At 39.9% G+C, this 25069-nt stretch overlaps 1 protein-coding gene across 1 annotated transcript in view; it reads right to left on the bottom strand.

Annotated features, from left to right (window-relative positions):
* Cntnap5 (contactin associated protein family member 5) overlaps window positions 1-25069 on the bottom strand; it is a 554624-nt gene that overhangs the window by 163578 nt on the left and 365977 nt on the right. The window contains exons 10-12 of the mRNA XM_050119741.1: window positions 24592-24748; window positions 7057-7184; window positions 6716-6886 (exon numbers count right to left, since the gene is read on the bottom strand). Of these exons, the coding sequence (XP_049975698.1) occupies window positions 6716-6886; window positions 7057-7184; window positions 24592-24748 (456 nt within the window). The remainder of the gene's footprint in view (window positions 1-6715; window positions 6887-7056; window positions 7185-24591; window positions 24749-25069) is intronic.

Genomic DNA, 25069 nt, shown 5'->3' with positions numbered 1-25069 from the left:
GTAAGAAGAGCCAGTGCTATTAGCCAGTGAACCATCTCTTTTGCCTCCATTTCTTTTTCTTTCCTTCTTACCTTCTCCCTTTCTCTCTTTCTCTATATCACTCACTTTCTGTCTTTCTTCCTTTTTATTTGTTGAGACAGTGTTTCTCTGTGTATCTCTGGCTGTCCTGGAACTTCTTTGGTAGACCAGACTGGCTTTGAATTCAGAGACATAACACTGCTTTTGCCTTCCCGCTGCTGGGATTAAAGCCACACACACCACCACTTTTTGGATATATTTTTTATTTCTTACTTAGATCAGTAGTTTCATCTTGAAAATCTTCTCATTTCAAAATCAAATATTTATTGAGAGATGACTGGTTCTTTCTCTCTCTCTCTCTCTCTCTCTCTCTCTCTCTCACACACACACACACACACACACACACAGGGAGAGAAAGAGGAGAGAGAAAAAGATTCATAAGAATATGGGGCAGAAATATTAAAGATTTAGGTAAAATTTTCCCTGATGATTAGTCTTAAAGATATTAGGCTACCATCAGACAGCATATATTTGTATGAGGCTTGATGCTTTCCTGTGATTACTGAATTCTGTCACCAAGTTGGGTTTCTTGTCTGTGCGAAGGTTGGCTATACCATGCATCATCTGTACCATATGATCTGACTGCTGTCTGTCTCTCCAGCTCGTCTGAAAGCTGTAGAGCAGTGACTCTCAACTTGTGGGTCATAACACTTTGGGGGCTGAATGACCCTTTCACAGGGGTCACACATCAGATATCCTACATGTCAGATATTTACATTATACTTCATAACAATAGTAAAATTACAGGTTTGAAGTAGCAACAAAAATAATCTTATGCTTGGGGGGGGGGGTCATCACAACATGAGGAACTGCATTAAACGGTAAAAGCATTAGAAAGGTTGAGAAACAGTGCTATAGCGAACATTTTACTTATCACAAACCCGGCCACTAACACTGTGCTTGATTAGAGCAAGCTCACTTACTTACTACAAGCCCAACCCCGAGTCCTCTGCTTGTCTGTATATAGCTCTGGCAAAACCATGGCTAGACTCCTGAAAATGAATAAATGTAGCACTTCCTCTTTATCTTTTTTTTTCTTCCTTTTGTTGTTGTTGTTGTTGTTGCTGTTTTGCTTTGGTTTATTTGCTTTGTTTGTTTGCTTGTTTTCTTTTTTTGAGACAGGGTTTCTCTGTGTAATAGCTATGGAACTTAACGCTGTCTGCTTTTTCTTTATATGCTTGGGTCCTTGTAAAAGTCTTTTTAAATGTTTTGATAATGCTGATATTTATTGAAGTAACTATCAAAGGCCAATACTATGTAAACTACTCCTGGATGTTGAAGAATCAGTGAAATAACATTAGCAGAAACATTAACATTTATTAAGTGCATCATACAAGCCAGAAATACTGCTCAGCATTTTCCGTTATTGAATTCAGTTGGGCCTTAATGCACACTTGACAGGACTATTTCATAAGTGAAGGAACTGAGCACAAGCTGTCACAGTGGCTGGAAGACTAAGATGTAAATCTCAGTAATATACTTTTAGACCTTTTCTACTTTTTGTGACATAATTGTTTATTAATTCTTTGGGAATTTCACATCATGCACTCAAATCCCACTCACCTTCCAGTCCCTCCATGACCCCTTCACTCCTGCAGCATCCCTCCAAAAAATGCTCCAAAAAGTCAACTGAAAACAAACAACAAAGTACCTCGCTCCTCTGTGTTTCCAAGACCTCCTCATTCATCTATGTGCCATTGGTTGCTGCAGTGTATCTACTGTACACCAATTAGCCTCTAGCACACCAGCATCACTGGACTCTCACCAATACCCCTCTCACATATCCTACTGTTGTCACAAGTCATGGAGATGGTGTGGCTAGTGTTCCACAGTACCAGTCTCTTCATGCATTGCAGCAGGTCACAGATGGGGAAGATGTTAGGGTGGACCAACCCAAGGCCCAGGATGTGGGTCTCTTTGGTAGTTGAACTACTTGGTCTGGACCGCTGGGGCTGTATCCCTCAGGGGAGATGCAGTTCTTGCTTTCCTAGGCCTATCTCATCCGGGCAAGGACTCCTATGTCCATGGTTGGTGTGGGAAGCCCTTCCATATATGTGTTGCTTTTATTGGTTAATAAAGAATCTGCTTTTGGCCAATGGCTTAATAGAATGTAGCCATGCTGGAAGATACAAGTCAGTGAGAAGCAATGTAGTCACTACAGGAGACAGATACCTCCATCAGAGCCAGCTGTAACCTTGCCAGTAGGCCACAAGCCACATGGTAAAATATAAAATAATAGAAATGGGTTAATTTAAGTTACAAGAGCTAGATAGCAGTATGCTTAACCTATTGGCCAAGCAGTGGTTTAAATAATATAGTTTCTGTGTGATTATTTTGAGTCAGGGAAATTGGAAACGAGCGAGCAGCCTCTGTCAACAAATTGGTGCCCAATATGGAGGCCGAACCCACAAACCTGAGATTAAGAGTCTCATGCTCTAAAGTAGATATAAATGTTGTAACAGTAATTTTTGCTTGATACCAGTTTTGTTATATGTAATTTTACTATGTTAATGTTAAAATCTTTCTTTTTATTTAGACAGAAAATTCTGTGTGATTCCCTTCTGTGTCATTGGTTAATAAAGAAACTGTTTTTGGCCAATGGATTAACAGAATATATCCTGTCTGGAAAAGATATATAGAGAGTAGGCAGATTCAGGGAGAAGCCATGTAGCTGCCCGCAGAACACAGATTCCTCCACTGGAGCTCTCTGAAACTTTGCCCGTAGGCCATGAGCCTCTTGGAAAAATATAAAATAATAGGAATGGGTTAATTTAACATATAAGCGCTTGTTAGTAACACACTAGAGTCATTGGCCAAGCAGTGTAGTAATTAATATAGTTTCTGTGTGAATATTTCAGGTCAGGGCAACCAGGAACGAACTAACAGCCTCCAACAACACCTAGTGAGTGTTGGGGACATCTCTCCCACGTGGAAGAGACAGCTCTCTCATGGGGGTGGGGCCAACTCTCCTGCTATAGTATCCAGCAAGGTCCAGGGCCAAAATTCCCTGGGCCAGTGAGGGGCAGAGCCAGTTCATCATGGCCCTTGGATTTCAACATGCATAATTCCTATGAACCCTTGCTGCAACACTGAAAATGGGCATCATCACAGACCTCAGCTGTAGCAGGACAATAGATCCAGACATGACCCTTGGCAGCAGTTCAGGCCCGGATGATACCATGGCCTTGTGTGGCAGCACAGACTACCCATATTGGTACGTCTGTGTGGCAGCATGGCCCTTAGACTTGACAATGGCTACAGTTTGTTGCCTAGACCCTGGACATCCCTTGGCCTTTGGTGTTACCATGGGTAGAGTTATCTTTTTTGGTATCTTGTTAGAGCTTCTGCCCCCTAATAACAGCTGTACCAAGAACAATAATCTTAATAAATTTAGGAAATATGAGACCTTAGAGTTTGTTGATTTTATGTTTATGTATTTGTTTATTTTCTATTGTAGGGACTGAACTTGGGGTCTTACATATGCTAGCCAGTTCTTCACTCTACTACTGAACTGCATCTATTTTCAGGTCATACACTTAAAAATATTTAATGCAAAATGTTTGTGTTTTAGAAAGTAATAATTGAGAGTATGATGATAGTAAACATCAAACAATTACATTACAGGTTTCATTTGTGTGTTTTTAAATAATTTAATGCTAAATTGAATTTAAAAAAAAATGGTACAGCCTGAAGGGCACAGTGAACTGCTACAAAGCACAAACAAATTGGACACTGATCTGTAATTAACACTCAATCACTGGTGATTATCTTGTGATAATATACCATAACATTGATTTCGACTTTAATGAATGAAAACGCTTTAGGGCCTTTTTTTTTTATTAAATTTTACATTGAGGTTATTATGCCCACACTGTGGAACGGTTGGTATTCAACCTGCTCTTCAGAGTCTGAGCAAGTTAGGTACGAAGGATTTTTATTTTACACAAAAATCATAAGATCTTCCCCCATTAGTAGCTTGTGTCCTTGAACAATTAATGAAAAGTTACATGGAGACACTTTCTTTTCCTGCATGTAGTCTGCAACTGCATAAGAAACACTTAGCCGCTCCCCCATGTGCTGGAGACCCACAAACCCCTCCACCATGCCCTCTGCAAATGTACTTGTCTTTTGTTGGGGAACGCTCAAATTTCCAATATCTGTGGATAAGATGCTTGCTTAGCTTTCAAGGGTATCTCATGGAGTTACATCACTCTGATACGGCCAATCACCTCACTCACACTATTGGAAAACGTCCACTTCACAAGGGTAGAGGGATGCTCAAGGACAAGCTCGATAGGTTGTGGTCAAGAGAAGAATAAGAGCGAGGCGGGGTACAGGTAATGGAGTCCACTTAGTGTAAGGAACCCAAAAGCAACAGAAAGGGCAGCTAAAATAGTTCTAATGTTTATTTTTATGTATTTATCTGTGTTTTTATGTATTCACACTCATGCTGGTACATAAATAAGCAGGTGTGTTCATTCACGTGCATGCACATTCATGAAGCGGCTAGAGGACAATATTGGTGTCGTTCCTCAGGATTACCCCCAAACCATGTTTTCTGACACAGAGATTCTCACAGGCCAAAGGACTCTCTTGGTCTCCCCAAACTGGGATTATAACCACAAACCACTACACCACATCTGGCTTTTTACTTTTTACTTGAGACCGGCAGATAAAATTCAGGTTATCATGCTTGCAGAGTAAGGACTTTAGTGACCGGGCTATCTCTCCAGCACTGAATATCTGTTTGTTTACTTGTTCGTGTGTGGTTTTATAATCATGATCCACTAGTAATTCTAAAATGTGTTGATGATTTAGCACTCCTGCACCAAATGCATGTACAAACACAACACACCAAAGTCACTGTCAGTTTTTAATAATACATGTGTGACTCTTAAATAAGTCCAATTTACTGCTTGTTGCACAGTAAAAGTTATACCCTAGAGAGTAGTGAGCAGCCTCCTAAGCTCCACTGGCTCCATGAGAACCAGGTGTGTGTGTTTGTTTGGAGGAACAACTAGGCAGTGTCAGCCTTCCATCTGTATGACTCCCACTTTCCTCTGTAATCAGACTCTAACATGAGAGTCCACACAGTGACACAAGTGTCAACAGAGAAATCAGAAGAGCTCTAGCCATTGCACACCCAAAAGAGGTCTGTTTAGTGTCTACCTAATGGGGACAAAAACCTGTGATGAATTCTGCATTAAAATAGTTGCTGGAAAGATTTTTGATTACTTAGATATTTTGAAATCACTAGAATTGGGCCTGGTTAAAAAAAGTTATGGAGAGTGTTATAATTTTTGGAGTTGAAATAAAAATGGTTTACTTTACCAAACTTGTCCTTAAGCTGAAAATTCTTTCCAAACTTTTTAAATATCTATGACTTTTTATGAAAAAACAATCATATCAAAAATGATAAAAATATTTCTTCTAAATGCAATAAAAGATAAATGGGCTAATACAATTTGTAGTTTTATTTGAACAAAAACAGCTATAGGAAATTAACTTATATGAAGTCATTGACAACATTGCAGAAAATCAAACTTATGGGCAGACTTTTAAAGTTCTTATTACTAAAAGAGACTAAATTATTGCTATTTTTCCATTTTCATGAAAATTAATCATTGAAATTTTTTTCTTTTTTGTGCTTTCATGTATTTTTGTTAGCATGCTGATATGCAGTGTCCCACTGTAGAATGTCTTGTTATCCGTATTTCTGTAGTGTCCATTTGGCTTAATGATCAGTAAAGCACAGATCCCACAGATGAGGGCAGGGCTATTACAAAGTTGTAATCCATGCATTTAACCCTGAATGCACACTGCTACAGGCAAGAAAGACGTGGGAAACTGGCATAAATTATCACTGACTTGTTACACTCTCCTATTGGGGCAAGAGAAGAAATTGAATGTGTGCATACATGCATGCCTGTGTGTGTGTGTGTGTGTGTGTGTGTGTGTGTGTGTGTGTGTGTATTTCCTGGTCAAGATGTGCTCAGACTTGCCAGAGGTCAATGTCCAAGTTCCTCCTCAATGATTCTCCACCTCATATTTTAAACAGAATCTCTCACTGAACCTGGAGCTCACCAATTCTGCAAGAGGAGCTGCAGGGCTCCACCTGTCTGTGCCTCCTCTGGTATGGTAATGCCTGGCTATGTTACATGAGTTCTGGGGAACTGATTCAGGTCCTCAGGCTTGCATGTATGTGCTTTACTGGTTGAGCTGTCTTCCCAAAAAATGACTTCTGAAGCATGGGTACAGTACTAATGTGGACCCCAAATATGAGGAGAATGTTCAATAGCAATTATCCCTGCTTCCCACAGAGTGCAATCCTGATGCATGGAAACTTAAAGCAATAGGTAAGGGATAACAATGCTGTAATAGAGATTGGAGCCTGTGAGAGGAATGCACAGATACTCCTGGAATGCACATATCCCTTATAACACAACTAACCAATGATGATAGAACATCCTAAGTCATAACACATTAGCAGGGATCTGACAGCTTCAGAGCTAGTTTTTCTGATAGTTGGTGATATTAGCTTGATACTAAAAGTCTGTACTGGTGGCTGGTGATAGAGATAAAAAAGAAGCCCTCTCCATGGACCACTAACATCAAACTCATAAATGAAGGCACTTACAGCTCATTTCAAGTCGGATGAAGTCTTTAATGCCAAGGTTCTCTAGGAAAACTCCAGATAAAGCGGTGGTTTTAAAAAAGAAGGAAATGTCAGCGCTGAATTCGGCATGGAAGGTAGGAAAGTGGAGGTAAGACGCTTCGGTAGAAAACGAGACAGCATTCCAGTAGTGCCCTGTGAAGCAGAGAGTCCTTCAACATGGATTGTGTCTTTCCACCGGGTATAGGAAACAATGGGCTCATGGGTAATTTTTAATACTGAAAGGACACTAAAAGGAAAATGGATAAGGGACCCAAAACATCTTCTGCTCATGCAATTCAGTAAAAGAGGGATGTAGTACTCACGGTCACCATAGCAACGCAAGGGGCCAATTCTCCAAGCAGCTTCTGAGTTTGATCTGTTGGTATCAGTGATAATTATCTGAGTAACAGGCAAGTGATCTTTGAAGGAAAGAAAGCCAGTATCCTTTGTCCTAAGAAACACAAATTTAAAGGGGAAACAAAAAGAAGAAAAAATGTAGATTATCTAGGGAATTTGTGTCAAGACCCCTCTTTGCAAAGTGACTTGGATTGGATTCAGCCTGGCTAGGGTTGGGAGGAGCATAACAGAAAGCCTTTCATCTCTGGGCCTATGTGAATAGTTGGGATACCAATTACAGAACCCATGGCCTGCTTCCAAACACCTCTGGATTTTATATCTTCCCTAAATGTGCTGGCAGGAGCACAGGTAGTTTACAAAGTTCGCTGTGCTTATTGTGGGTGAGAGGACCCCAAGGCTCACTGCAACATTAATGCGACATTAAATGTCACTTCACTTCCCCATAAAAGAAGATCTGCTATCTGAGGAACTAACTTGAAAACAGATAACACAATTCCCTCTCAAAAATTACTCAGAGGACGTGGCTGAACCACCTGCCAACAGTTTTTAATCAGGTTAGAATGTTCCTTATCGCCTTCAAAGCTCTGTTCAAATGAATCTTTATAGTTATTGGTTGCTTTTTGCTTTATTCTTTAGGAAGACCTTGCTTGTTAACAGCTCTGACTTTGTTCTTGTTAATTATTCAAATAAGGAAGTACCTAGTTTTCTGTTAATAGGAAAGTTTAAAAAGAAATAGAGAAAGTCAATGTTTCCTCTTCTTTTAAAGCTGTGTTTTGGAATCAAGGTGAAAATGGTACCACTTGGCAGAGCATAAATTGGAAGTCAAACATGGCATTGTGGTGCTGTGGAGATAGCATAGATAGTCCAATCCACTAGGTGTGTGAATATGAAGACATGAATCCAGATCTGCTGAACCTAAACAAGAAGACCTTCCCTTTTGGAAATCGCTTGTAATCATAGGACTGGATAAGTAGAGATAGGTAGGTATCTGGGACCTGTTAGCCAGCCAATCTAGCTAAATTGGTAAGCTCCAGGCCAATGAGAAAACTTCCTTCAGAAAACAAAAATATTCTCCAGTACCCAAGGTATAATAGCAAAAGCTGGTTTTAGCCTCAGTATATGCACTCATAAACATATACACATGCATCAGTCCACACAAAATAAAAATGTACACACACACATATATATCCACACACACACACACACACACACACACACACACACACACACACAAGGGGGAGCTAGAAAAAGGGAGTGTAGAAGATGGGTGTTATCCAAGTATGCAGTGGGTGCGTGTATGATATTTTCAAAAATAAATAAAAAATAACATTTGAAAAAAATAATATAAATTCAACTAAAATAAATAAATAGACATCAGCAGTGCAGACACTTCCAGGATGAAATTTGTTAAGGAAAAATGTCCACACACTTCTCCTCTGCAGCATATACCACTGTGTCCTCTGCACTGTACACCATTGTGTCCTGTGCACTGTACACCATTGTGTCCTTTGCAGTGTACACCATTGTGTCCTGTGCACTGTACACCATTGTGCCCTCTGCAGTGTACACTACTCTGTCCTCTGCAGTGTACAACACTCTGTCCTATGCAGTGTACACCACTCTGTACTCTGCAGTGCACAACACTCTTTCCTCTGCAGTGTATACTATCATGTCCTCTGCAGTGTATACCACTGTGTCCTCTGCAATGTACATCACCCTGTCCTCTGCAGTGTACACCACTCTGTCCTCTGCAGTGTACAACACTCTGTCCTCTGCAGTGTACAACACTCTTTCCTCTGCAGTGTATACCACTCTTTCCTCTGCAGTGTATACCACTGTGTCCTTTGCAATGTACACCACTCTGTCCTTTGCAGTGTACACCACTGTCTCCTCTGCAGTGTACACCACTGTGTTCTCTGCAGTGTACACCACTCTGTCTCCTCTGCAGTGTACACCACTGTGTTCTCTGCAGTGTACACTACTCTGTCCTCTGCAGTGTATACCACCATGTCCTTTGCAATGTACACCACTCTGTCCTCTGCAGTGTATACCACTCTTTCCTCTGCAGTGTACACCACTTTGTCCTCTGCAGTGTACACTACTCTGTCCTCTGCAGTGTTTATCACTCATTTCTCTGCAGTGTACCACTCTGTCCTCTACAGTGTACACTACTCTGACCTCTGCAGTATATACCACTGTGTTCTCTGCAGTTTACACCACTGAGTCCTCTGCAATGTATACCACTGTGTTCTCTGCAGCAAATACAACTGTGTCCTCTGCATTGTGTACCACTCTGTCCTCTACAGCATATACTACTGTGTCCTCTACAGTGAAAACCATTGTGCCCTCTGCAGTGTACATCACTCTGTCCTCTGCAGTGTACACCACTATGTCCTCTGCAGTGTACACCACTTTGTCCTCTGCAGTGTACACTACTCTGTCTTTTGCAGTGTACACCACTCTGTCCTCTGCTGTGTACACCACTCTGTCCTTTGCAGTATACACCACTGTGTCTTCTTCAGCATCTAGCTCTGTGTCCATTTACAGAATTTGACACTGCCTCAGAGACACATAGTCATTGCCTAGGGTCACAGGACAGAAAGAGCAGGAACCAAGTCATATTTTTGCTTCCCTGGTTTCTGTCTCGTGTTTAAGTACACACATTAGGGTAAATATTTCCTAGTTCTGTAGTGTGGGTGAGTAATATCTTTTTGGAGATGCTTGGTTTGCTGAGTGCACATATGAATAGCAGCTTGCAGAGGATTAAGTGAGATTTGCAGCTACTGGTCACAGTGTCTGGGCTGTATTAAATGCTCAGAATTGGTTTCACTGACACTTTACTTTTCTTCTTTGTCCCTAAACTATTCTGTGGCCTCAGGCATGACAACGTATTTCATATGCATCCAGCTCTGATCTTGGATTTGAGATTTCTTGCTACATAGCACATGTGGAAAATTAAATTTTAAGATTTGGAATTGAGCTCATGAGATTTGGAGAAAACACTCAATAATTTATCAAGGTTATAAATAAACCAAATATCCACCTTAACCCTTACCCTACAGATCTATTAAAATACAAAGAATTTATAATATAATATAATTAATATAATATTATAATATTTGTAATCTGAGTGCTTTTTTAAGAGTCATTCAAATGATAAAATTTTGGTTCAGCTAAAAAGCACACTATATGTGTTGCATAGACAGAGAGAAGAGAGTTGCCTTCTTGTTAAAAAATATTCACAAGTAGAATTGTAAAGTAGAGCTTAAACATCTACGGTGAAGTAAAGAAAAAATCCCATTCTGATGCTCCTCTGAAGAAACCATAACATGCTATGTCATGATGCTCCATTCCATTTTTATTTTCTGGATGCCCATGATGGTTTCTGATGTCTGTCATTAATGCTGAGTTGTCCCACCCTTAGATTCCATGACATCTTGTCTACATCTACCTTGTAACAGCATATTGGCATATATAAAAAGCATGCTAAGTATAAAGAAGCTCTTCTAAATAACAAAGGAAAATTTATATTTGGTTTAATAGCATAGTTCATATTATCAGGAATGATTTTTATCTGGAAACTTTAAACAAGAAAAATAACCCAGGATCTCTTCCTAGGGAATGGAATTTTTCACAGTGAACTTAGTCCTCTTACATAAGACAATCATCCCCAGGCAAACCTGATGCAAATCCTCAATTAAAGCTGACTTTCCTGAAATTCTAGGTTATAGAAAGTTGATGTCTGAACCTAACAACTGTTGTAATATGAGCGGCAGGGCTATGTTCCTGGCACCTGGCCGCCAGCATGGCTAGCTTTACCCGAAATAATTACACAAAACTGTATTCATTTAAACACTGCTTGGCCTATTAGTTCCAGCCTCTTATTGGCTAGCTCTTACATATTAATCTAACCCATTTCTCATAACCTGGGTAGCCCACGAGGTGGCTTATCAGGAAAGATCTTAACCTGCATCTGTCTGGATTGGGAGAATCATGGCAACCCCCTGACTCAGCTTCTTTCTCCCAGCATTCTGTCCTGTTTACTCTGCCTACCTAATTTTCTGTCCTATTAAAGGGCCAAGGCAGTCTCTTTATTTGACCAATGAAATTAACACAAAACAGAAGACTCTCCTCCATCAAACAACCACATTGGAGAATGCAACTGGTTCACGCCAGTGAGGAGAAAGATGTGCCATGAGTGATCTGCAGCTGTTGAATCACAATTGTGTGTCATGCAACCTCGCAGTTTCGCCATTTACCCTGTCTATGCTCTGACTAACACTGACAGCATCCACAGAGGTATTCACTTCTAACACTACTGGTCACTTCTGTTTTCACGTCTAAGCTTTGTTAAGTGAATGGCCACTCTGAAATTCTTTCTCTCAGGGTCCAGGATGTGAAATGGAATGACCAGTTTGTGAAACCAAGAGTGGATTTCTAAATATTAGTGTGTGGGTATACCCTCTGATGTCCTCCTGGCTGGAAGCTGGTGCAGCACCATGTGATCACTATTTCCCAGACATTGCTCGATCCAAAGCAACAGCCCCGAGTCCTTGAACTGTCATCCTAGGTTGGTCTCTGGCTGACCATCCTCATTTTGTTCACAAAGGCTTTCTTCACACACAACACAATTCCATTGATTGGGTTTCAGTTTACTAATTTGCAATCATTTTCACCACTGACTCCCTGAGATTATACCTGGGTCACCTTGGCAGATGCTGTGGGAGACCACAGCCTCCTCAGTTCCACACTAACAGCTGTTTTGCTGCATTCAAACATGCAGGTCTAGGTACTGCATGGTGAATTTAGCAGAAATACCATTTGGGAGTATTTTAGACTTCTGAGTTATCTCCTTGCTCCACCCAGAATTAGATGGTTGAAGGAAATTTTATTACTCTAGCATGGTATTTCTTTCTTGGTGTTAGTCCTTCGAATTCCCATATATATTAATTCATATTTTCATAAACATAAATTTAATATACAAACCAATGTTGCCTCTTATAATTAATTTAAGACTTTGTAATATTACAAAAAATAGTAATAAAAATAACTGCATACTTTTTCAAAGTTGATGACATGCCATATATGATAGCTATGAAGATTATTTGTTAACTCAGTTAGAAATCTCCAGAGATAGCTACCCCACCTTTCGTCATTTTTAAAAATAAAATAAGGACCTGAATTTCCAAGAGGCTGAATGATTTAGAGTCTCTAATTAAGAGATGACAAATGTGTGATTTGATTATCCTGTTCCATAATAAAAATTTAGTTAAGGATTTATTACAGCTAACACCCAGACTGTGACAGTGCTAGTAGAAAAAAAAAAGACTTTAGGAAAAGCTGTGTGTGCTAAATGCATGAGAAGCTCACAATATGAGTGCTGTAGATGTGTGAAGGAGGAGCATTAGTTCTTTCCCCCGTGCATAATGAAAATTACGTGCTTTGAACACACAGTCATTGGGCTTATCTCCAGTAAGCTGGGTGCTTTTTCAGGGGCTGTGGAAACACAGCAAAAGGGATGACATTGGGACTGATATGAGGAGCAGACTGCTCCATCAACTCTGTTCTGAGCCTCACCTAATCAAGGGCTCCAGTAAGTTCTCTGGAGGAGGCTAAGGGATCTCTCTGGGTGGGGCAGTGTGAGACTGGTGAGTACTGCCTCCCTCACCTTCCTGCAGCACATGAGTTACTTCACTGATTGGCGTAATAAGGCAACACATGAAAGGAAAGGTTTATTCTGGCTCCCAGGTCAAGGGAAATGTTCCACATGGTATCAGAAGCTTGAGGCAGGTGGCCACATAAAGTCAGGATGCAAAGAGGTGAATGTTGGGGCTCAGCTCACCCTTCCCCTTCATTCTGTGTGGACCTCCAGGACATGGAATGGTCTTTGGCTCTCAGTTGACTTAATCATGTTTGTCTCCTGGGTGATTCTAGATCCTGTCAAGCTGGTTATCAGTGTTGAACATCACATATGCTGTGTTATCCTGTCAGTGAGTGGGAAGTTCTCTACATGCTCTGAATGACCAGAGCAGCCCACATGGTATTGGATCTGTTGAAATCAGCAAAATGATAAATATCTCCTTAGTCATTTTGCTCAATCTGTCATAATATGTCCTCTAAAGATTCTAAACTGGTGTTCTAGTCAATATAATAATGTATAAAACAATAAAAAATAGAAATCAAAAATCAAGGTTTTTTATTATTTATTTATTAAAGATTTCTGTCTCTTCCCCACCGCCGCCTCCCATTTCCCTCCCCCTCCCCCAATCAAGTCCCCCTCCCTCGTCAGCCCAAAGAGCAATCAGGGTTCCCTGCCCTGTGGGAAGTCCAAGGACCACCCACCTCCATCCAGGTACATTAAGGTGAGCATTCAAACTGCCTAGACTCCCACAAAGCCAACACGTGCCAGTAGGATCAAAAACCCATTGCCATTGTTCTTGAGTTCTCAGTAGTCCTCATTGTCCGCTATGCTCAGCAAGACCGGTTTTATCCCAGGCTTTTTCAGCCCCAGGTCAGCTGGCCTTGGTGAGTTCCCTATAGAACATCCCCATTGTCTCAGTATGTGGGTGCACCCCTTGCGGTCCTGAGTTCCTTGCTCATACTCTCTCTCCTTCTTCTCCTGATTTGGACCTTGAGATGCTGCTCTATTTGCTAATAGCATAAAAACAGCCACAAGTCAAATGCTCATCATGGAAGGTTGGCAATAAGTAATGATAAAAGCAGAATTATGGAGGACTTTGTATCAATTAAAGTCATCAAGATGCCTTAATTTGTATGTTGCTTTAGTGAAGTCAAGGAAAAGGTTTGTAAGAAATTTTTTTCTGGAAGTAGAAAGTTGGAATATAATACACTTAGCTTGATAAATGTTTAGCAATAAATACTGAGTTTCTATAAAATGCTTATATTTAGAAACATCCTACACATCCAATCATTTTTCTCAGGGGTATTTTCCATGTGGAAACATATTATTGGTTACGCCATTGATGAAAATGACACTCATTCCCATGACTACAGTTGACTTCCAAAAATCCTCTCAGGAAGGGTCAGATTTCATGTGTTCGTTCTTCATCCATGATGATTTTCAAGGCTGATATTATTCAGGTCTTACATACTGACTGTATCATTAGTGAAATGGCTAGACATGTACAAATAGAACATTTTTTGTACATTTCTCTTTCTTTGACTCTTATATTTTTCCTACTACATCTTCTGTGATGTTCTCTGATCCTTGGACAGAATGATATCTCTGCTCCATTTAAGAATGAGCAAACTATATTTTTGGTTGCGAGCCTAGCCTTTAAAGGCTGAGCCATCTCTCCAACCCAAAGAATAACATATATTTATCCTCCTGGATATTGGAAGTAGATAAGATCTCTGGGCAAAAGTTGGGAGCACGAGGGTGGGGGTAAGGTGGGGGAAGGGGAGATGGGGAGAGAGAAGGGAGAAGTAGAGGATTGGAGAGACCTTGGGGGAATGGGATGGTTGAGATGGTGGAAGGGTGGATATGGGAGCAGGGAAGAAGATACCTTAACTGAGGGAGCCATTTTAGTGTTTGCAAGAGACATGGCTCTAGAGGGGTTCCCAGGTGTCCAAGGGGATTTCCCCAGATAGGTCCTTGGGCAGCAGAGGAAAGGGTGCCTGAACTGGTTTTATCCCATAGCCACACTGATGAATATCTTGTATATCACCAAAAAACCTTCATCCGGTGATAGATGGAGATAGAGACAGAGACCCACATTGTAGCACTGGACTGAGCTCTCAAGGCCCAGATGAAGAGCAGAAGGAGGGAGAACATGAGCAAGGAAGTCAGGACTGTGAGGGGTGTGTTCACCCACTGAGAAGATGTGACTCATTTAATGGGAGCTCACCAAGGCCACCTAGACTGGGACTAATGGAGCATGTGATCAAACCGGACTCTCTGAATGTGGCTGACAATGAGGGCTGACTAAGAAGCCAATGATAATGACACCGGGTTTTGATTCTACTGCATGTACTGGCTTTTTTTGGAGCCTAGTCTGTTTGGATGCTCACCTTCCTAGACCTGGATGTAGGGGAGAGGGCCTTGGACTTCCCACAGGGCAGGGAACCCTGACTGCTCTTAGGACTGGAGATGGAAGGGGAGGAGGGGAGTGGGAGGAAATTTTTAATAAATAAATAAATAAATAAATAAAATTAAAAAAAGAAAAATGGATCAGGAAAAAAATGAGTAAACTACATTTCCACTCTTTAACACTAACATTTCTATATTGCTCCTACTCTAGTAGGTAGCCTCTCACTCTGTCTTTGGCAAGTAATTATAATTAAATTTAGTGGCCAAACACAAAATGAAGACATGAAAGTAAAAGGGGGTTTACTCAGATGGGCTCCAATAGGGAGCACTGGGCTCAGAGACAGGAATGGAAAAGTTACCAAAGTTCATTATAGAAGTGTAGGAAGCTATCAAACAATTAAAAATAAAAATATTTTACACATGGGCTGGATAGATGAAATTCAAAGCACTGGTGAGGTAAAAACTTTTTTATTCATATATTCTAAAATCTTTGAATATCATAATAAAGGTGTATTTCTTTTTAAATAAATATTAAAGTTACAAATTCAGTGAAATCATTAACCCATGCATCATTTGAAAGGTGGCAGAGTAGGACTTAGAAGTGTAATGAGGCTTGAAGAGCAGATGAAAGATACAAAGGGCTCATTCTGTAGAATCAGGTCTGAGTGTGGGCTACACTTATAGTAAACGCTGGGAGTCACTGGCTCCCCACATTATTTATGAAGGCAGGTCTTCTTCATGGCCTGGAACTTGCTGAGTTGGCCATGTTCCACATATTACTAGGGCTTGGTGTTTCTGTAGGACTTGAAAGATGACAAATGCAGACAGAAACCTCAGTCTACATCTTCATTTCTGTGTGTGTCTAATGTTTATAAATATGTGGGTTTACCTGTATGTATGGATGTGTTTGAATGTGTTTACATATGTGAGCAGAGTCCACATGTATACGTATGGATGTCATTTCCTTGGAAGTTTCCACCTAGCACCAGGATGTGTCCTGTGCTTACGGACTCAACCTTGATGTGCATGACTCCTCATGCCTGGTTCATTTACATGATCACTGGAGACGAGACTTAGGTTCACATTCCTATTCACCAGGTACTTTGACCCTGAGCTATCTCCATGGCCTCATCTTTGTTTCTTACAAACTTTAGAAAGGATGCCCCACAGAGCTGAAGTCAGTCATAGCTAGTCATACTGAGTATGTTCTATTGGTAGATGACAAAATGGCTGCATCATTGAGTCTATTTCCAGAAACCTTCTTAATGCTTCTTTACAAAGCACCAAGTAATTCCACTCCATCCAGAATTAAGAAAAAAAAAAAACTGACATTTAGCTTTAAATTTCAGTCATTTGTTATAAGGACTCCCTACCTCTGTTTTGCACTTTCCTGTCATCTCTGGAGTATGCAATGCCATCTGCTCTCTCCACTGCCTACACTATAAGTCAATTTTATTTTTAATAAATGTTAAAACCAATCTTGGGCTTAAACAAGATGTTATAAAGTGACCTTAGCCTGTATATGCTTAACGGGCAATCAATGATTCAGGCAACAGGAAGGGTTGGGGAGGGAGCTTGGTAGTAGAGAGACTTGGTTGCTTCTCAAGAACCAGAAAAGAGACAACAAATAAAACACAAAGCAGCACAACCACGTACAAGCAGAGAGCAGAGTTAGCCAAGAGGAGATAACAGAAAGGAGTCTTTCCAAGGCCTTCTCTTCACTCGCTCATTCTTTGAACACTGAAAGCAAGTCAGTCTCACAGAGGGAAGACACACTCCTCTCCAACAGAAAGGGCTGACTTGCTGCCAATTCCAGATATGCATGGGAACCCAGTGACTGACAGCTCCTTCAAATACTTGATCACTTACCATTTGTGCCCTCTGGGTGAATGATTCCAAAACAGAGCAAAAAGTAGATTAAGAAACAGATAAACATTTGCAAGTAAAGTGTTCTGATGAGACAGGCTGGCAGAGCCTTCAGATCCGCTTCTGTCCACCTGTCCAGATCAGGAGCTATAAGTGCTTGCAACATGCCTGGAATTTTTTTCCTTTTTAGGTTCTGCATCTGGCTTTTTAATTGGCTATTGAGGATCAAACTGAAGTTTGATGCTTCTGTGGTGCACACTATCATCCAAGTTATCTCTCCAGTCCCAAGAACCACTTTTGAAATAGATTAGAAAATTAATTCACAACAAAAATGCATACAGAACGCTTGATAGTTAGTTCTTATCATAATATTAGAGATGAAAAATGTGTTCAATGCTGGCTAAGTCTGAATTGGATTTAACCCACCTACCAAAAAAGAGAAGGAAACATTTGTCTAAGAGATGCTCTTCAATCAGCATCCATTCATGACTGAAGAATTATACCATAATTAATTTCTATAATTTCTATACAGTACTTTAAGTCTCTGGGGTTCTTTATAATGAAAAAAGAAAAGAAAAGAAAAAATCCCCTAAAAGTATAATGTTTTTAAAAATAAGAATGACAGTTTCCCTATTGACAGTCCAACAGAAACACTGTTTCACAAGAGGAAGCAGCAAGGGCAAATGCAAGGACTAGAACTCAAAACCTCCAAATCCTCTGCATTTTCAACAGTGAAGGGAATATCTGGAAGGTCTCTGTGAAGGGAACTTCACTTTTATTGGTCCTGGTATCTAGATGTGAAACCTTGCATTTCAAGCTAAGGGTTATCACCAGGGTCTTTATTCACAGACTCAAACTAGTATAGAAAGAAAATACTTAAAATAAAATTGTGTTTGACTTGGGCAAGGGCATTTTTTTCTTTTTTATTGATTCCATTGAGCTCTACATTTTTGTCTGCTCCCTTCCCTGACTCTCCCCTTCTCCCCTTCAACCCTCCCCAAAGGTGCAAGAGCAATTTTTAAAGCTTGTCAATGTTCTTAAAAAAAAAAAAAAAACAAGGTAAAACTATTTAAAGGCTATCAACTTTATATGAGGCAATACAATAATCTGATGATGACTGACAGAGGGCTCTACAGATTCCATGTAATTGCTATGCCATTTTATATGAAAGATCAGAACATCTGTGCATTTTAGTATGAGTAGTAGGCCAGGAACCAAACACGAACAGATATGTGAGTTGAGTATGTCTTTGACTGATATATCCAGTTGAGGCTTTCTTTAATTTTAAGCAAAATGGTTCTTCTAGAAATGCTAATTGAGTCACATCTATTTATATTTTTCACCATGTGTCTCTATCTAATTTTCAGCTGCCTTCCCCTTTCAGCAACCATATGATACCCCCTCATTTTCCTAGTTTACCTGATCTCATTGGAACACATGGCAATAAGTGCTTAGTTACCCAGGTATATTGTAATAGAGCAAAGAGCAATCAGTCATAAGCACTGAAAGAGTTTGCCTAAGGCTCCTCATGAAGCCTCACTTAACAAGAAGGAAGATAGATGCTTCTGCAGTGTGACTTCAGAAAGTCTATGAAACCTCTCTGAAATCCTCACTGCTGACCTGCTTCATAATCCCCACATTAGCAGTCTCTGTGGTGGAGTTAAGAGGATCCTTTCACTCAGCTGGAATAGCAAAGATGCTGCTCTGTCACATGATATTTACTATGCCATCACCATCAGAATCTCCAGGATAGGTTTTCTGGGATGTGAATATTGTACATCATTCATGAAGCACTTCAACACTTTTAACTGACATCTTTGTCTAGCATATAGAGAGGATTAATGTGCTCCACAACCCATTTTTTGTCCTAATAATTTTACCCAATAGCCAAAATTGATGGGAATTTAGAGGGAAAAGATCTTGAAGATTCTAACTAACATGCATTCAGAACAGTGGAGATACAAGAGGAATTATAAGGGTCAGAAACAAAAATATTGAAATATGTAGAAATCCAGCTGAGATCTATGTTAACCATGAATGCAGGGGAGGTGGAAACTGATCTATTTGGATTCCGTCAGTTTTGTGCTTTCCTGTCGTCAGCAGACCCTGGAGTTGGGTAGAGAAGTGACAGATGAATTTTCAAATTCTGCCAGATTTGTGACTATTACAAACTTAATACTTTGTACTCACTGGTATTTCCATAAGAAGTTCTGTGATCTGGGCTTAGTAGATAGCTGATAAGGAAATTGCTTGTCATACTAATATAGAGAAACTGAGGCAGGCAATCAAGGTATAGTAGGTACGTATAGTGGCATAAGTTCATAATCCTGGAGTTGGGGAGATGGAGATAGGCAGATCCTTTGCATTTTCTGTCTGACTAACTTAGTCTTCTTGACACCCTCCTTGTTCTAGTAAGAGACACATCTCAAAATAAAGACAGACAGTACATGAAGGACAGCTGAAGTTGACTTCTAATCTTCAAACACACACACACAAACCGTACACATTTTATCATCAAATACTACCTCTTTCTATTTCTTCATTTCAAATACCAACAACCCAGAACGCTTATGTAGTGACTTTATATGCTTACGCATTTCTCAGTTTGAGTGACAAGGTTGTTTCTTTTTATGTCACACTTGTGTATTTGCTCCACCTTAACTCCCTCTTCTCTTTGAAAATCAGCTCTCCCAAATTCTAGACTCAGGTTCTAGACTGAAAATTCTTAACTGCTATCAAATGTATCATATTGATCTACTCATGACTAAGGGAGCACTTCTCCCCTATCTTCTGGATGCTTCAGAGACAGACACTCGGCTTTTCTCTGTCTTTTTCTTGACTATCTGGCACAGAGTGCTATTCAACCAAGACACTTAAAATTAACAATATCACATGCAGCAGAACTTACACTGTGATATAGTATAGTATTTTGGGAATAATATGAAGGTCCTTGGAGTGAAGATTGTCTTAGTTCCATACCCATGGCAACTAACTGCACAGAATGATACAGAAGTAGATAGGTCTATGATCATGGTTATGAAGTTACAGTCACTCTCTAATAAAAAGAGAGGAGGTGATGTTAAGTTTTCTCTCTTGGATTCCAGACATTACTCCTTCCTGTCTTACCCCATATGAATATTATCTTGGAATATACTAGAGTACCTAGGATGTGGAAGGCCTCATGAAGGGGAGACTCCAGGATGCGGTTTCTATAAGGTTATTATTCACGATTGGGTATGACTTTGAAGTGACAAAACTGTTTGGATTCACTCATGTTTCTATAAGTGCTGTATAAGTAAGTTTAATAAACTCCTTGGTTCACTTACTGAGACTTGCAAGAAATTGGCTCTTGGAACTGTCACTGGTTCCCTAACTCAGGTGAAGAGATATTTGGGAAACTCCTAGGAAAGTTAACTCAATAAATCTTTTCATAATGGTATGTCCTAGAAAACACCCACCACAGGATACAACTTCTTCTCAAGTCACCAGTGAAATTTGGAAGAGTTGACTCCAATTTTAGCCTCTTTTTTCATTAGCAGAAAGATGTAAATGTCTAGATCTCTTCTCCCTTAGACTTTACACGTACTTGTTCAACATGGACTCTATTGGGTAAAGCGATTGTCCTAATAGGAACTTTCAGTCCTTTCCTTTGGGTCTTAGTAGGTTGGATGTGGTGGTTAAATGAGAATATCAACCATAGGCTCAGATATTTGAGTGCTTGGTTCCCAGTTGGTGGTGCTGTTTGTGTGGGTTTAGGAGATATAGATTTGATGGAGGAACTACATCACTGGGGGCCATATTTTAGGTTTCAAAGTTCCACACCATTTCTACTTTGCTCACTGGATTCTCTGCTTGTAGTTTAAGATATGAGCTCTCAGTTTTGTGTTTCAGTCACCATGCCTGCCTGCTGCCAAGCTTTCCTACAATTACAGTAATACACACTTATCCCTCTAGAAGTACAACCCTTAATAAAATCCTCTTTCTCTAAGCTGTCTTGTGCATTTTATCACAGCAATAGAGAGCAAGTTAAGACAGCTGTTGAACAAGACCTGTATTTAAAAATGCTGATAACCCTAAGAGAACTTGCTTATTCCACAAAGAAATAGAAAGATTTATGAAACATGTGTTAATCTATATGATGCTAAAAGGTCTTGCAAGTACTGAGGGAATGACTCATTTAGCCAACTGAGTGCTGTGCAAGCAAAAAAACCTGAATCTGACATCCAGAACCCAGCTAAAATTAAGCTGGAGATGGCAGCACATGATTATAATCCCTCTCCTCTGTAGAAGCAGAGACAGGTGGATCCCTAAGGATGACCAGCAAGCTGACCTTGCTAGATAAATGAGATTCAGGACAAACCGAGGTGGATAGAACTTGAGGAACATCACCTAATGTTGGCTTGAGTTCTGAATATACTCATGCGTCTGTGCATCTGTATGTATGCATACCAGTGTGCTGGCAAAGAAAAGTGGGAAAGAGGAATTCTGATAAGTCCCCATAAGCACAGCAGAGGTGATGAAATTAAATCAGCTCGTAAGTGATTCAGAAGTTAGTGAACTAATAATCAAGTCAATAGAGGGTAACTGGGATCGGAGTGGATAGCATAATCAGTAGAATGTTCTGGAGAAGAAAGTACAGGAACACTTTATCTTCAGTAAGTGAGGTACAGCTATTATCTTCACTCTTTACTGTACAATCAACTTAGCCCTGACAATTGTACTTTCAGAAGGGATACACAGTGGCAGTGTCTCTGGGTGAAAAATAGTACACAAAAGAAGAAACGCTCCACTTTCAATGGCAGCTTCCACCTTGCATTTTCTCCCTGTGTCAGCTTCTCCAATCATATGATTTCCAGGGAAGGTATTTTATGCTGAGCCTATAAATGTGTAAATGCTTTCTAATAGCAGACACAGTGAGGGGACATATGACTCAGATTTACAAGTGAAGCTGAGTACCTTGGATTATCGAATTTTAGTTGACTTCTTGTTTATTTGTTTGTTTGTTTTGTAACACAATCACCTAACAAATCTTCACACAACTCTCCTAAGTTTGAAGATGATGCTTAGTTTGATTGTTCCTCTTGACTCCTAACTTAATAGGATGTAGAAACAAACCTCTATTACTTGAAGTAGAAAGGTTTATTCTAAATGTGGGTAGCACCACTTTCTGGACAAAGGTGAGCTGAGCTGCAATATTATTCTCTCTGCTTGCTGATTTTGGACACAATATGATCAGCTGCCTCAAGCTCTGGCCACCATGATTTCCCAGTCATTATGGACTACACCCTTAGACTATAAGCCAAAATAGATCATTCCTTCCTGGGGTTTCTTTCTTTTGTATTAAGAAAAACAATTAATATATCCCTCTCCAAAGATTTTCTGAATTTGTTTCCATGAAACTTTCATCAAATGTCTATTGCATCAGGACAGATAGAATGAAGGCTAGTGGTACATAGATATTTGTTCTCCATCCAAGACACAAAGGGGAGTTATGTGTAGGCCTTTATAATGCTACAATAAATTGTACTGCAAAGTAAAGAGGGGGACCAAAGAAGAAAGAAGCTGACATCTGGCATTCAGTCAACTTTTTTTTTTTCACATAAAGTGTTAGAGGTAATGGAGGCATCTAAAGGAACTCATCTCTGTACCTAAGCATCTCTGTGTTATTCTGAACTCATGGTCTTCATATATCAGAAGCAGATGGAGACATTGCTTATTCTTTATCTAAGATTATTTGGGGGTGTGTGTATTTTTAGAAGCACATGAGCATTTGCACATGTAAATATGGAGCCCAGAAGACAAATTTGGCTGCCATTGCCCAGGTACTTTCCATCTTTTCTTTTCTTTTCTTTTTTTTTTTTTTTTTTGGTTAGTTGTTTGCTTCGGTATCTTTTTGGATGGTCTTTCACCTGGAACATCCCCAGTGTGCCCAAGGACATACCTGCTTCCACATTACCAGTGCCATGAACTCAAGGCCATACCAACATGGCAACATGTTTAAATTATTTAGTTACATGGGTGATGGGAGTTCAATTAAGAACTCCATCCTTCTGTGGCAGACACTTTACTGAGTGAGTTCTCTCTTCAAAAATTAGTTTATTTCAGTGTTTTGATTAGACATTAAGTCTCACTGAACTGGACTTTACCAGTAACAGTTTCAACAATGAAATAAACTATTGTATGTGACAGGAATTGTAACTGGTCTAAGAGAAGCATCTCTGGGTTTCTCAGATAGAGTTGGGAGATATTTGATGAGGAGAGAGTAAAACCCAGCAAAACTTGAAATGACAGACTGAAGTTCATGAAAAAGAAAAATGGATATGCTGTATGCACATTTTTATATCTGATAAAGTGAAAACGGAAGAGCTTGACTGGAGATTGAAGAAGATGTAGACCTAATAGATATGAGAGCTTAGACATCACTCTGCATAATGGAGATACTGTAGGAGAGCACTAGAGACTGAGTATCCAATGAACAAGGGTTGCATTTTTGGTCTTTCCATTTGACAGAGGTGTATATCATCAGAAACAATCATTTAACTCTTCTGTAACTAATATTTCTCAAGGCAATACTCTTATGGAATATTAAGATTATTATGAGTCACTAAATCAAAATCAATAAGTAAAATAAAAATTTTAATTTTATGTTAAAGGTCTCTTTAACAATGGTGGTAAGTGCACTAAAACATCCAGTGAAAGATAAAAAAATCCATATAATTACACATCTTTCTTCCCAGGCCTTTCCCATCATATGTGTTTCAAATCTAACTCAAGATCTGGACTGATGTTTGGGTGGTAAAGTGCTTTCCTTAAACTTGAAGGACTTGAACTAATCCCCAGAATGCTCGTTTAAAGGCTGGGTGTGTTGGTCAGAGTTTATAATCCCAGCACTGGGGAGTCTGTGACATCATTGCCAGCAAGTTAGCCATGCCTAGTTGGCTAGTTCTGGGCCAGGGAGAGATCCAATTTTGGGAAATCAAGGTGTGTGATGACAATGAAAGTTGTTTTCTGGCTTCCATATGCATGCATGAACACATGCATAGACACTCATACACAGAAGAGCATCTACACACACACACACACACACACACACACACACACACACACGAGAGGGTATAGAAAAAAGGAAAAGCTGACTAAATAGCACATCTCATATTACGTTGCATTCTTTGCTTTGAATGCAAACTTCAGAATACAAAGAGTTGACATAAACCTTAGTATTAGTTCTGAATATACAAGGGCAGGCTTTTAGCATTTTTATTTTTTTGTATATGAGTTTCTTGTTTTTAAGCATGTTTACCATGTGCATGCAGAGTTCACAGGGGCCAGAGAGAACCTCAGATCATTTGTAATTAAAAACAATTGTCAGTCAATACATGGGTGTTGGAAAACAAATCCAGGTCCTTTGGAGGAACAGCCATTGTTCTTAATTGCTAACCTATCTTTCAGCTCAGGCTCCTGGGTCACTTTCTTTCCCTTCTACCTTAATTCCCATTGCATTTTTTATCTGCATTGTTTTCTCTTAGTAGTAATTCTGTGCACCAGACATTTCCCATCATTGAAGGAAAATTGAAGCTCTCCTTACCATTCGTCTGTGTCCGCATCACAATTGCAGAAGTGTCGAATGTCCAAACAGCTCTCCTCTAGGCCACATCCACACTGCTGGACCCCTGGAACAGAGCCTCCCCAGTAAGGGTGTCTTTCATTAGACCTCCCAATCCACCAGGTGAATGGGGCTCCATCTGAAAGACAAGAAGTTTCCTAAGTCAGGAGTGCGAGTTGAAATAGGACAGAGGATCTCATGGTGGTGGTGGTGGTGGTGGTGGTGTGTGTGTGCACATGTGCAAACATATGCAGTCTCTCCTGCCCCCTTTTTCTTACTTTCTGGCTTTAGTTTCTCTTTCTTCCTTTATCTCTGTTATTTCACTATATGTTTTAGTATATATACGTATGCACACATACAGTTATGCATTATAAACTTTTTATTAAAAGAACATAGTTAAACACTGATGAATGATAGCATTAGAAGTTGGGAACATAAACTAAAACAGAGAACAATTAAA

This window comes from Alexandromys fortis, unplaced genomic scaffold (assembly GCF_014885135.2).
Source record: "Alexandromys fortis isolate MF-2015 unplaced genomic scaffold, M_Fortis_MF-2015_v1.1 scaffold_96, whole genome shotgun sequence".
In the NCBI taxonomy this organism is placed as follows: Eukaryota; Metazoa; Chordata; class Mammalia; order Rodentia; family Cricetidae; genus Alexandromys; species Alexandromys fortis.
This window is presented reverse-complemented; position numbering and strand designations above follow the sequence as displayed.